At 41.3% G+C, this 14949-nt stretch overlaps 1 protein-coding gene across 1 annotated transcript in view; it reads right to left on the bottom strand.

Annotated features, from left to right (window-relative positions):
- Positions 1–790: 790 nt before the first annotated feature.
- The window catches only part of LOC144509441 (digestive cysteine proteinase 2-like), a 58806-nt gene continuing 44647 nt past the window's right edge, over positions 791–14949 (bottom strand). Inside the window, exons 10-11 of the mRNA XM_078238333.1 lie at positions 6747–6936; positions 791–1254 (exon numbers count right to left, since the gene is read on the bottom strand). Coding sequence (XP_078094459.1) covers positions 1067–1254; positions 6747–6936 — 378 coding nt within the window. The 3' untranslated portion in view covers positions 791–1066. The remainder of the gene's footprint in view (positions 1255–6746; positions 6937–14949) is intronic.

The following is a 14949-nucleotide window of genomic DNA, read 5'->3' as shown; positions in this document are numbered from 1 at the left end:
TTCATTAAGTATTTCTTTGAATCATGTATAACAGGATTCTAATAACAGTTTTGCACTCCACTGATTTAAAAGGTTAGACAATGCTGCAACTCCATTTGACAAAACCTTTCAATTTAGAATTTATTCTGTACTTTTCCACTCAACTACTAAATTATATGTATATATGTGCTCTTTTATTGGGATTTCTAAATGGAGACTGTTGATAGGCAACTTTTACCAGAAAAAAAGAATGTAGTTGGATAAGGACAATGACAAGTTAACAAATGAAAATTTTCTCTTCTGTTATAAAAAGGTGGCTGTTCTTCGGAGACATTCCTATGACAGTTCTGCTTTGTTCCAATTTATCAAAATGGCCTACCTTGTACTAGAATATTTGTGTAAGGTAAAGTTACCAATGTTCCAGATGACTATAGGCTGCTTTCCTCTTTGAGGGAGAGAGCTGACTGGTGGTGATTTAATCTGAAAATCACCACACCTCAGGCGAGGGGCAAGGCTGTGAAGGAAGGCCTTCATGAATAATCTCAGCTGGTGCAGGAATTGAACCCATGCCGTTGGCGGCGCTCATTTGCTGTTGGCATCACTAACCAGCTGTCCAGCCAACTGAGCCAAACTGATCCCCTTGTATATTGTACTTCAAAGATAACTATATTGCTAAACAGTAAAAATCAAAGTGGAAAAATACGGTTTAATATAAGGAACAATATGAAGCCAGATATAGATATTAATTTCACAAAGATTTATAGAATAAAAAAATCAATACTTCTAATATGTTTATGTATTTGTTTCACCACTGTAAACATTTCAATAAAATTACACAAACTATTAAACATGTCTGAACTACAACCTTTTTGAATAGCACCATCATTTTATCAAAAACAGAAAAGCTACAAAAGGAGTTTATATTGATTTAAGTTTATTCCATCTCAGTAAAAGTTTTACTGTATGTTGACAACATTTTCAGAATATTTACACAAAATTAAGACAATGAAAGAAAGCCTAGTATTAAGTTAGAAGTGTAATCCCGGAAAGTATCAGATCACACATTCAAGTATGTTTTCATATGCGTTCATTTAAGAATAACATAAAGTGCATCAGTAGCAATTCCGCAGTTATTGTTTTTCCTGGAAATCAGGACATATCCATCATCACCCCAGATCTTTGACCAAGAGTTTTTAATGAGCCAGTATGGTTGACCAGCAAGTGTTCCATAACCAACAACAAGCACAGCATGATCCAAATCGTATGGGGTGTTTCCTGAAATAGTGACATTAAAATGCTCATCAATACTGCTCTGCAGCAGTGATTAATCTTAACCACAAAGTTTGTGTAATACTCATGTCTGTACCCCCTCGCTGAGTGAAATAATTGAACATTATGTAGAACTCAACTGAGATTGATCATAATCGATTGTTTAAGGATCCTTCAAACTATTGGAAAAAAGAGACTGACTAATAACTTTGACACCGCTGCCAAAAGCCAAATTATAGGTTATAGACAATATGCTACATGGGTTCCAAATCTTTCTGGTGAAAAACATCTCCAGTTCATACCGTGGTGCCCGTTCTTCTGGCCTTCATATCTACAAATACTGCCCACCACGGGAATTGTAGCGGGAGGGACAGAAAATTTGGTGGACCATGCAAAGGTCCGATGACCTCGGGCAGGAATTTCCGGTCTTGGGGCGAGCGTGGCTGGAAAATCCTGCCCTGCATCTCAAATAACTTCTTTATATAATGGCAGAATCCAGTCCCAGCCACCCAAATGATATGCCACATAAGCAGTACTTTCAAATTATGCTGGTTGATGTTTTATAGGATTAAGAGACAAAATTGTGCTTCTTAAAATCAAGACATTGTTGTGATTAAATAAAGTAACAGGCATCACAAAGCAGTGATTAGGTGACACCAAGTCAGAGAGAGGGAAAACTGATGAATTTGGCTGAGCAGTAGCTTACTGGAGAGGACTTTACTGGATAAAGTTTTCCAAGTAATTTTGCATTTACCTTGGAGTTCTTTGGTGGCATAAACACCAGCAAACCTGATCATGCAATTGGTTGCAGGAAGTGGATTAATATAGAAACATAGAAAACTACAGCACAAAACAGGCCCTTCGGGCCCACAAGTTGTGCCGAACATATCCCCACCTTTTAGGCCTACCTATAACCCTCCATCCTATTAAGTCCCATGTACTCATCCAGGAGTCTCTTAAAAGACCCTATTGAGTTTGCCTCCACCACCACTGACGGCAGCCGATTCCACTCGCCCACCACCCTCTGTGTGAAAAACTTCCCCCTAACATTTCCCCTGTACCTACACCCCAGCACCTTAAACCTGTGTCCTCTCGTAGCAGCCATTTCCACCCTGGGAAAAAGTCTCTGAGAGTCCACCCGATCTATGCCTCTCAACATCTTATTTACCTCTATTAGGTCTCCTTTCATCCTACGTTTCTCCAAGGAGAAAAGACCGAGCTCCCTCAGCCTGTCCTCAAGGCATGTCACTCAATCCAGGCAACATCCTTGTAAATCGCCTCTGCACCCTTTCAATCTTTTCCACATCCTTCCTGTAATGAGGCGACCAGATTAGGTAAAGCTGGGCTGGATATATGCTAACGGCAGGCTTCCCACACCAACACACACCTTTAATTTTTAGACCAGTGGGCCTTTAATTATCAGGCAACCGCAAGTTGCAGTAACAGCAGCACCACCAGGAGTGATGGCCACTGCTGGTATTGCAGGAACCCCAAGAGGAACAGCAACCACTGATTCCCCAAAACCCAAGTCAGTCCAGGATCTCACCAAGGCTATATTGAGGGCTCCAGTGAAGTGACTGGGGCTACATGTTGGACAGGAGTTTGGGAGGGAGGGAGTGTGGGGTGGATGTGAGGAGGATAAACCTCCAATTGGCACCAGGAAGCACCCCCCCCCCCCAGCCCTATTCCCCCACTCTACTTTCAGTGACTAAAAGCCCACAGAGACAATCTTGCTGGGCTACACGTTGTATTCAGGTCTCTCCAACCAGCCATTATATCATTGTGACAGCAGGATGAGGCTGTTGAGTGGGTATTAACTGGGTACCCACTTCTGATTGCTCATAAAACCATGGTGGTGGTGGGCAGGCAGGTGTCGGGCATGTCACTGTTGGAATGCCACCCTACATTACTGGCCCAACCACCTGCAAGTGGCCCATAAAATAAAACCCAAATGCTGAGAAGTTAAGACATTCCAGAGTTATGAGATTTTGAGAGTAAAAGAGTAGGAGACTGATCTATATGTCTGAATAAATATGTTAGTCATGCAAAAACACCCATCTACCACAGATTTGTGAGGGGTAGGGCGTGGAGAGGGAGAGGAGGGATTATTATTGCACATTCTCCTCGTGTCTGTGTGGGTTTCCTGCGGGTGCTCCGGGTTTCTCCCACAGTCCAAAGATGTGCGGGTTAGGTGGATTGGCCATGCTAAATTGCCTCTTAGTGTCAAGGGGACTATCTATTGTAAATGCATGTGGTTATGGGGATTGGGCCTGGGTGGGATTGTGGTCGGTGCAGACCTGATGGGCCAAATGGCCTCCTTCTGCAATGTAGGATTCTATGATTCAATTGGTGGCAATTGCTCTTAATTACAAACTTAAAGCATGTATTCCATTGCAGCATGTTTCTGATTTACACTGGCCTTGATTTAGAAAATGCAGTGAAATCTATTTATCATTACAAACAGCCCATTAAACTTTGGGATAATTTTATTTTTGCTTGTCCCTCCAGGATCTCACCAGGGTCTTCTTTAAATGTAAATATTAATATTTTAAAGTCAATTTTAGTTTTTGAAAAAGCTTTTTTTTAACAAAGAGTCTGTTCTCCAAATTGGGATTATATTCTACCCCTTTCAGCTGTGAGTGTCACTCTGTAATAGGTTGTGAGGAAGAAAGTGAGCATGGCTTGGTGAGATTTGTCAATTTTTACTCTTTAAATATGGATTCCAGTTGGTATCTCCCTAAAATTAGCAAAATCTATAGGAAGCTTGAGCCAGTCAATAAAACTAGTAAACAAAAAAAAAATCCACAACATAAATCTTCATCTCTTTATATATCTATCTGTATTTTAAACTAGAAAAATTATCACCTTGCCAGACAGTAGATTAGTGAAACCAATATATCAGATTGTCTAAAGATGTGCAGGTTAGGTGGATTGGCCATGCTAAATTGCCCCTTTATTGTCCAAAGATATGTAGGTTAGGAGGATTAGCTAGGTAAATATGTGGGGTTACGGAATAGGGCTGGGTGGGATGCTCTGTTGAAGCATCAGTGCATTCTACATGGGCCGAATGGCCTCCTTCTGCACTGTAGGGCTTCTATGATTCTATGATCATAGAATCATATGATCAGAGGGCGGCACGTATGCACAGTGGTTAGCATTGCTGCTTCACAGCTCCAGGGACCTGGGTTCGATTCCTGGCTTGGGTCACTGTCTGTGTGGAGTTTGCACATTCTCCTCGTGTCTGCGTGGGTTTCCTCCCGGGTGCTCCGGTTTCCTCCCACAGTCCAAAGATGTGCGGGTTAGGTTGATTGGCCATGCTAAAATTGCCCCTTAGTGTCCTGGGATGCATAGGTTAGAGGGATTAGTGGGTAAAACATGTAGGGATATGGGGGTAGGGCCTGGGTGGGATTGTGGTCGGTGCAGACTCGATGGGCCGAATGGCCTCTTTCTGTACTGTAGGTTTTCTATGATGTATCTGATTGTCATTTGGTAGTACAGATCTTGTAGTAGTGCAGTACACTGCTTAATAGAGAGCCACATTGCTCAAGTTTTCAGCTTGCACTCATCAGGACAAATACAAAATAATTCAAATGACGCAATAATTTATACTACAGGGTGTTCATTGGTTGGCAAGTTAACTCTCATTGACCGAGGCATTGCCATGGAGAAAGCAACAGAAAATGACAGGCTTTCCAAGCTCTCGGGTAATTCAAAAAAGGCGCAAGGCTTGAAGACATTCATTAACTTGGCTCGTTTACACTTGCTGGAAGCTACATACATTCATACACAGGGTCCTGTTCTCTGCAAACTGAAGGATTATGTAACCCAGGTAAGTCTGGAACCTCTTTGGGCTTATGCTGGCAGGCCAGGGTGAAATGAAAGGGGGGGGTCAGGGTGCATGTTGGATAGGATGGTTACCAGGATAGATATGGAGAGGGTAAGCTGTGAGGGAGAGCCTCTGATTTACACCATGGAACCAGAAAGCACTCTTTGCTCCTGTCTTATAAGATGTTGTGATTGTTTGAAATTTGACATTCTTGCATTTGTCTTGATCAGTGAAAGAATAAAAACCTTAGAATATATCTCTCTTTTCAGCAATATCTAATTACTAATGAATTTGTGCATGTTATATTAAACTGTGTCACAATCTCAGCCATGTTAATACCAGGTAATTTAGATCCCAGAGTGAAACCTGGTTTTTCGGATCCTAACCTTTTTAGAAACCATGGAGGCAAATTCACGGGGGTTTACTGATGAACATTTAACATAAGTAATAAAATATTTATTAAACAAGGAAAAATTAACTATTATACCAGACAAAAATAATTGGGAAGAGGTCAATGCAAACATCAGAAAAGGACTCATGCTTACACTATTCCTTATATCCCTGCAATACAGACACAAAAACCTCAGTGAAGATTTTCCATTATCCTAACACCAAGGCTTCTAGTTTGGACTTGCCCAGTTGCATATCATTTTCTTCTGGCAGATTTCTGAGCATTTACTAAATACCTTTCCCCCAACTGGTATAAAACACACACTAAACTCACTGTTGCTTTGCTTCAACTGCAGAGCACACCCGAGTTCCCCAAATTCAATCCCCCAGCATCTTGCAGTATTTCTTATCAGAGAGCTTAGAACTCCTGTTTCCTCTCTCTGACATGTGCAATCTGAACTTCTTTCTCTTTCCCTGTGTCTGCTTGTCACTGAACCCCTGTTGCTGGACAACAGTAGTAACCCCTTTGCAACCCATCTCTTCACGTCAAGGGTTGTAAAACCTCACTAAAAATTTGTGTATATAAACAAATCCGGAAAACCTGACCTTTTTGCTAGGAGGCGCTTCAGACTTTCCAGCACTAAACACACAAAAAAAATGAAATGAAACTGAAACCATGTTCCACTTATTACAAATACAAATTAAACTTTTAAAGTTGTACATTGTTTCTAACAGCTGAAAAGTTGCATATTCGCTCACATTTTTCTTCATAGTAAAGCCCATGTTTCATCTTCTTCAAATCTCTCACCTGAATAATGAATGAATTCTAACTATGCTGTTACTGTACAGGCTACTATAAGATACATAAAATTGGCAGTGAATGGACTCTCTTGATTTTCTTTCCCTCCAATTTAACTTGTATAGCCTGATTTTAACTCTTGTTACCCAGACCCGCTCGCTGTTCACCTCCACCACGAATCATACCAAGATTAGCAATAACAGATTTAAATCTGAATTTATAGCTTCTTCTGACATTCATTGAATATGGTATAAAATTACCCGGTAAACATTCGGACTAATTGTCAATATTTAATGAGTACTTCACAAAATTAATTATTAAAAATTGTATTAAATTTGGCTGGACATTTTAAAAAGTTTATGAAGAAAATACAAGTTTTGTTGCACACTATATTTTGAAATACTGAATATTTGAATCTGCTCATTACAAAGAAAAGTCTAATATTTTCTGTAACCTGTACAAAATGAAACCTAGAATACTTACCACAGTTTGGGTTATAATATACTCCACTACTGTAAAATCTGAAGGACTTGTGTGAAGCATCCATCCCAGCAGACACTGGCCCATTTTTAAAGATTGCCATCTTTAAGGTTTCTCTGTCTCCTGATCTGATATTGACGTATCTGTCCAGCTCAGCTACGAGTAAAGATTGATTATAGTGGCAGAATCCATTCTGCGTGGTGTGAAAACAGGAAGGTCAAAGCAAATTAATAACATCAAAATGATTTCAAACAGATTTCAAGCACACAACAGTCAGCATTGAAAGGAAAGCTAGACCTCAAATTACACAAAACATTAAATATCCATAGCGTGGTCAAAAGTGAACATTTTCCATTTCTTGAAGGATCATTCAAGATGTTGGAAATCAGGGACTTTCATTCAGTATATTTGTAAAAATCCATGCTGATTGATATTTTACTGAGAATTCTTCATCGGGGTCTGATCAATTTGCCTGTGAAAAATTGCGTATTGAATACACTTTTTGACAATTATGTACGGTAATGACTTTGTGTAAACAGATACATATTAAGTAAAATCTGGCACTGAGATGCCAATTTAGTTTTAGATGCCAAGAAAATAGTAGAACACAGTCCAAGCAAAAAGGACAACAACTTTCTACTTCAATAAATATATTGGTTCAAGGTTAGAGTTTGCTTGTAATTAAAATGTTAAGATCATCAACAGGTTTCTGGCTGGTATTAATTGGAGCTCACGATCTATCATATCAATACTCAGAATTTAAGGAATAACAGTTTCTCACAAACCTGCAAATTTAACAAAAGATACTTTGAATTTTAACCAATTTGGCTGATTCCATACCATCCCTTGTAAGTGGAAACCTACCAAAGAGATAGTGGAAATTGCGCAGATAGATTTTGTAAACTGACTGCTCTCCTGAGCTATCTGCCTCAAAATTCAATTGCCAAGTCTCCATCATCAGCATCTTGGGGGCCACCATTGACTGGAGATTAACTGGAGCAACCATAACACTGAGGCTGCAACAGAAACTAAGCAGAGGATGGGTATCTCACCTCCTGACCCCTCAAAGCCTCTGAGCATCAGGTTAGAAGTGTGATGGCATAGTTACTACACACCCAGGTAGATGCAGCTACAAGCTCCACACACAATTTGTTTGAGCAGTACCATGGACTCAAGATTGTTATGATGATGGAGGAGAAAAAATGGAATAATTAAGAAACATTGGACTTTAAAAAAATCAAGTTTTATATTTTAAAATGGACACAAACCCCTAAGAATGTGCAGTGAGCCACTGACAGGAATGGGTGCAGGGTGTTTCTCTAAGGAACAATGGAACCCCTCCCTGTGTTTCCAAACAAGGTATTTCTAAAAGCATCCAGAGACTGATTATCTTCTCCGGTAAAGATAAAGGAACATAATGGCTATCTCATCTAAAAGCCCTGGGTGCAATTGCCTCCCTAGATCAATGAGTGGATTCTGAGTCCAGTTGGAATACACAAGAAGGTTAAAAAGCTAACTGAGAGCCATCACCAGCCTGCGTCTGCTGTGTGCATGTGTACGTCGTGTGTGTGTCTGCCATGTGTGCCCTGTGTATAATGTGGGGAAAAACAGCTGGAGGTTTTCCACACAGAAGGTGTGTGACACAGTACCAGAGGCAGTGGCCCTGACAAAAGTAGGTTAAAGTCCAACAGGTTTATTTTGTATCACGAGCTTTCGGAGCACTGTTCCTTCGTCAGGTGAGTGGAGGAGCAGCACTCCGAAAGCTCGTGATACCAAATAAACCTGTTGGACTTTAACCTGGTGTTGTGAGACTTCTTACTCTGTCCACCCCAGTCCAACACCGGCATCTCCACATCCTGGCAAAAGGAAATAACCATCTTTTGCAGGAATATCCAAAAACACTCTCTGACTGTGGAAATCAACCAGCCAGAAAAAGAGGATCACAGCTGAAAAAATGAATTGAAATATATTTACCAAACCGCAGAACACCTGAATTGAAGAATCACCTACTTGCCTAGAGAAGTCAATGATACCAGAATGAATTCTTAACGACCACACCACTTTATCATCTACTCCTCGCAACCTAAGGACTGATCTGTGTAACTACTTATTTACTATTGGACTCAATTCTTACTTCTAACTCATATAAATGCATTTGTTTTACCATTTCTCCTTACCATTTTATAGTTAATAAACTTACTCTATCTTAACTCAAGAAAGCTTGGTTAATAACTATTGAATCTTGAAAAGGTATCCAAGGGAAAGAAAGCCTTGTTAGATTAAACCATTGTTGAGGGTGGGTTGAATAAAGACACAGAGCTAGTCACCGCTCCTCACCCAGGTTTGTAACAATTTTGGGCGTATCCCAGCCGGATGGTGACAGGTCGAAGGGTCTCAACTGGATAATCAACTTTTGGGGAACCTCACCTGGGGCTGGTTGCAACAATATTCACCCCATCCACCAATCTATATGCTATGAAAGGTACTGCAACAATTCACCAAGATTACTTTGTTAGCACCACACTTCTTTGCAACATTTATCTTCTTCAGATTGGATATACATATTGCCATAACTTCATTGTAACTGGGTCAATAATTCTTAAATGTCCATCTGATTTCACCATGGCAGTACCACCTTCATCACAAGAAGACTCACCACTGTTCAAAGCATCTAGGATACGAATAAGGAGCAGGAATAGGGCACTTGGCCTTCAGGCCTTCTCCACCATGCAATAAGATAATGGATGATATGATTTCAACCTCAACTCCACATTCCCACCTACCCCAATAACCTTTCACCACCCACCACCCCCCCACAGCTAATCAAGCATCTATCTACCTCTGCCTTAAAAAGATTCAAGGATTCTTCAGCCTTTTGAAGAGAGTGTTTCAAAGACACTCAACCCTCTGAGAGAAAAAGATTCTCCTCATCTCTGTCCTAAACGGGCAACCACTTATTTTTAAACAGTGACCCATAATAGTAGATTCTTCTACAAGAAAAAACATTCATTCTACATCGACCCTGTTAAGACCCTTTTATATGTTTCAATCAAGTCACCTCTTACTGTTTTAAACTCCAGTGGATACAAGCCGAGCCTGTCCAACCTTTCCCAATAAAACAATATGCGACACTGCAACACAGTAGTTAGCAGTACTGCCTCAGAGCGCCAGGGGCCTGGGTTCGATTCCTGGCTTGGGTCATTGTCTGTGCAGAGTCTGCACATTCTCCCTGTGTCTGCGTGGGTTTCCTCCGGGTGCTCCGTTTTCCTCTCACAGTCCAAAAGTTAGGTGCATTGGCCACGCTAAATTCTCCCTCGGTGTCGTGTGGGATTTCCACAGTAACTTTATTGCAGTGTTACTGTAAGCTTACTTGTGACACTAATAAGTAAACTTTACTTTGCCCACTCCAGGTATTAGTTGAATAAACCTTCTCTGAACTGCGTCCAATGTATTTACATTTTTCTCAAATAAGGAGTCTAATACTGTTCACAGTGCTCCAGGTGTCGTCTCACCAATGTCTGTATAACTGAAGCATAACCTCCCTATTCCATTCACCTTGTAATAAATGATAGCATTCTACTAGCTTTCCTGATTATTTGCCGTACCTGCATACTAACAATTTTGTGATTGATGAACTGGGACACAGATCTTTCTGCATCTCAGAGCTCTGCAGTCTCTCACCATTTAAATTATGTTTCTTTTTTTTTATCAAAATGGACAATTTCATACATTCCCATGTAATACTCTATTTGCCGGGTTTTGCCCAATCACATAAACTATTTATATTCCCATCTACAAATGTGTCATCAACAAACTAGGTGACAAGTTCCTTTGGTTTCTTCATCCAAGTCATTTATATCAATTGTAAACAGTTAGGACCACAGCAGTGACTCCTGTGGCAAACCACTCATTACGTCTTGCCAACTAGAAAAATATCCATTCATGTCAATTCTCTAGCTAGCCAATCTTCTATCCATCCATTCTATTCATTATTTTTCACAATCTTTGATGTCGCACCTTACAAAATGTCTTCTGAAAATCTAAATAAAGTACATTCACTGGTTCCCATTTATCCACAGCATGTGATACATTTTACTCCCTTAGTGACTGGATCCTGAACTTCCTAACCCACAGACCGCAATCAGTAAGGATAGGCAACAACACCTCCTCCACGATCATCGTCAAAATCGGTGCCCTACAAGGCTGTGTCCTCAGCCCGCAACTATACTCCTTGTACACCTATGACTATGTGGCCACATTCCCCTCCAACTCAATTTTCAAATTTGCTGGTGACACCACTGTAGTGGGTTGGACCTCAAACAACGATGAGACAGAGTATAGGAATGAGAGAGAATCTTGTGAACTGGTGCGGCAACAATAATCTCTCCCTTAATGTCAACAAAACAAAGGAGATTGTTATTGACTTCAAGAAACGTAATGGAGAACATGTCCCTGTCTACATCAATGGGGATGAAGTAGAAATGGTCGAGAGCTTCAAGTTTTAGGTGTCCAGATCATCAACAACCTGTCCTGGTCCCCCCATGCCGACACTATAGTTAAGAAAGCCCACCAATGCCTCTACTTTCTCAGAAGACGAAAGAAATTTGGTATGTCAGCTACGACTCTCACCAACTTTTACAGATGCACCATAGAAAGCATTCTTTCTCATTGTATCACAGCTTAGTATGGCTCCTGCTCTGTCCAAATACCACAAGAAAATACAAAAGGTCGTGAATGAAGCCCAGTCCATCACGCAAACCAGCCTCCCATCCATTGACTCTGTCTACACTTCCCGCTGCCTCGGCAAAGCAGCCAGCATAATTAAGGATCCCACGCACCCCGGACATACTCTCTTCCACTTTCTTCCCTCGGGAAAAAGATACAAAAGTCTGAGGTCACATTCCAACCGACTCAAGAACAGCTTCTTCCCTGCTGCTGTCAGACTTTTCAATGGACCTACCTCACACTAAGTTGATCTTTCTCTACACCCTAGCTATGACTGTAACACTACATTCTGCACTCTCTCCTTTCCTTTTCTATGAAGAGTATGCTTTGTCTGTATAGCGCACAAGAAACAATACTTTTCACTGTGTACTAATACATGTGACAATAATAAATCAAGTTCTTCAAAGAACTCCAATATATTGATTAAACATTATTTCCCTTGCACAAAGCCCTGTTGACACTGCCTGGTTACCCTGATTTTTTTTCTAAGTGCCTTGCTGTAACATCTTTAATAGTAGCTTCCACCATTTTCCCAATAATGGATGTTAAGCTAATTAACTGCCCTGTACTTTCCTGCTTTCTGTTTTTCCTCCCTCTTTGAATAAAGGAGTTGCATTTGCTATTTTCCAATCTAATTAAACCTTCCCCAAATCTAATGAATTTTGTAAAATTAAAACCAATGCATCAACTATCTCGTTAGCCACTTTTAAGGCCCTAGAATTGAAGTCCTTCAGGATCCAGGGATTTGTCAGCACGCAGACCCAACAATTTACGCAGTTCTATTTCCCTGGTGATTGTAATTTTCCTGAGTTCCTCTCCTGCTTATATTTCCTGATTTACAGCTATTTCTGGGATGTTACTTGTATCCTCGAGTGAAGACCAATGCAGGATACCTGGTCAACTCATCTGCCATCTCTTTACTTTCCATTCTTGAATCACCAGACTCACTTTCTGAAGGAGAAATGCTCACTTTGTTAACTATTTTCTTTTTTCCAATAGCTATAAAAACTCTTACTTTATACCTTTATATTTCTAGTTAGTTTGCACTCTAAGGGCCTGATTTTACCATTTTCATTCTAAGTGCTGAATCTGGGCGCAATTCAGATCCGACTTGGAAACCTGTTCCCAGGCGCCCCCATACGCACTCAGCCTGAAAAAATAATCGCGGGTCTGAATCGCACTGTGGGCGTGGTTTATCGCGCCCGAAACGCTGCTGCTCTGATCGGAGCTTTGAACTGCGCATACGCAGTGAGAAAAAAAATTGAAAAATGCGCCCCTGTCACATCGCTCCTGGGCGGATAAAGCGGATAAAGCGGCCCGGGAGTGATGGCCCCCACAGATATCACCTCACTCCCACTACATAACTGTCCCCCTTATCCACCCACCCCGCCAGCCCCACTACCCAGACCGATCGTGACCTTCTGCCCCTCTTTCCCCACCCCCCCCCTCACCGGTCGCCTGCAGAGTGGCAGTGGCCCCCCCCTTCCCCCCCACCGATCACCTGCAGAGTGGCAGTGGTCCTCCCCTCCCCCGCACCAGAGAGCGATCTGGCCTCCCTCCTCCCTCCCCCCACCAAAGAATGATCGGATCTCTCCCCATACTGCCCTCCCCTCTCCCCCCCGCCGCTTCCCCTCCACAGAGAGTGATTTAGCCTCCCTCCTCCCCGCCAGAGAATGATCTGGCCTCCCTCCTCCTCCTCCTTCCCCTGCCACCAGAGAATGATATAGCCCGTCCCCCTCACCCCCACCCCCTCCCACCATCGATCTGAGTCAGAGAGCCATTGGAAGCTCTGAACTTACCTCTTCAGAAGCTGGAGCACCCAAAACAGACCTTTGCCGAGCCGGTTTGTTTCGTGCCGAATCTGGACGCGCGAACGTGATGGTAAAGAGGGAAATACTGGTAAAGTTGGGCGGGCAGCCCATTAATTCAATTTAAATACATGCAAATGCATTTAAATTGCTCTTGCGCCTGTTTGGGGCATGGTTCAGATTGCGGCCATTTTTGGGCCTTGGTAAAGTGGGCATCTGCGCGGACGCGGGTGCAGATTGCGCTATTCACCTCACGCCCGACTTTACCAAGCAATGGTAAAATCGGGCCCTAAATGTTTATCTCCTGATTAACCTATAGGTCATCCTTCGCTTTTTTTTCATATTCTGTCCAATCTTCTGACCTACCACCCATTTTTACTCAATTACCTGTTTTTTTTAAAGTTTGATACTATCTTTAACTTTTTTAGTTAACCACAGATGGTGGGTCCTCCCTTTGGAATTTTTCTTTCTCATTGGAATATATGTATTCTGTATACTCTGAAATATCTGTTTAAATGTCAGCCACTGTATCTATATTGGCCTATTCTGTAACCTAATTTGCCAATTCATTTTAGTCAGCTTTGTTTTCATGCCCTCATAATTGCCCTTATTTAAGTTTAAAATACTCTTTAAAATACTCAGCCCACACTTCTCTCCCTCAAACTGACTGTAAATTTCAATCGTATTATGATCGCTTCTACCTAGAGGCACCATCACTATGGGGTCATTAATTAATCCTATTTCATTGCACAATATCAAGTCTAATATTGGATGTTCTCTGGTTGATGCCAGAACCTGCTGTTCTAAGAAACTATCCTGAAAACATTCTATGAATTCCTCACCTAGGCTAATTTACTCATTTGATTTTGCCTGTCTTTATGTGGATTAAAATCCCCCATGATTATTGCCATACCTTTCTGACAAGCTCCCATTATTTCTTCCTTTATATCCCATCCCACCATGTGATTACTGTTGGGGGGCCTGTACACCATCCCACTTGTGACTTCTTGCCTTCATCATTCCTCATCTCTACCTAAACTACCTAAACATCTCTACCTAAATCCTGCTGTCCTAAACTTAGGTCATCCCTCTCTATTGTGCTAATACCATCATTAATTAACAGAATTGGTAATGGATGTGGCCTTGTCAGCCAGCTCCTAAGAATATTTTGAAAAATCCTTGCTTCCACTCAATAGCTGATAGGAGGTTACTGCTTGGAAAGTAGATGTATTCTCAGTATTAGGTACTCGAGCATATATCTTCCTTCAAAAAGCAGCAAAAAATATTTCAGTAAAGTTTCACAGACCTGGTGAATTTATTGAAGATAATTATTAGCTTAAATCATACCTTCCCTAACATTTAAATGTAAATCAAAATTTCCCAAAAGCTTTTCCATTTCCAATGTTAACATGCAACATTATTTTTATAAGTTTCAGCTTCACATAGCAATGTTCAGTCACAGTGCATAGAAGGTATGTGCATCCAAACATATGAAATAGGAGCAGGATTAGGCCTTTCGGCCACTCAAGCCTCTGCCATTCAATAAGATCATGGCTGATCTGATTGTGGCCTCATGCCTACACCCATTACCCTTTGATCTCCCTTGTTAGACAAGAATCTACTCTGCCTTAAAATGTTCAATGACCCTGCCTTGAACACTCTCTGGGGAAGAG

The sequence above is a fragment of the Mustelus asterias genome, chromosome 21 (genome assembly GCF_964213995.1).
Source record: "Mustelus asterias chromosome 21, sMusAst1.hap1.1, whole genome shotgun sequence".
In the NCBI taxonomy this organism is placed as follows: Eukaryota; Metazoa; Chordata; class Chondrichthyes; order Carcharhiniformes; family Triakidae; genus Mustelus; species Mustelus asterias.
The sequence above is the reverse complement of the archived record's forward strand: the minus strand, read 5'-3'. Positions and strand labels throughout refer to the sequence as shown.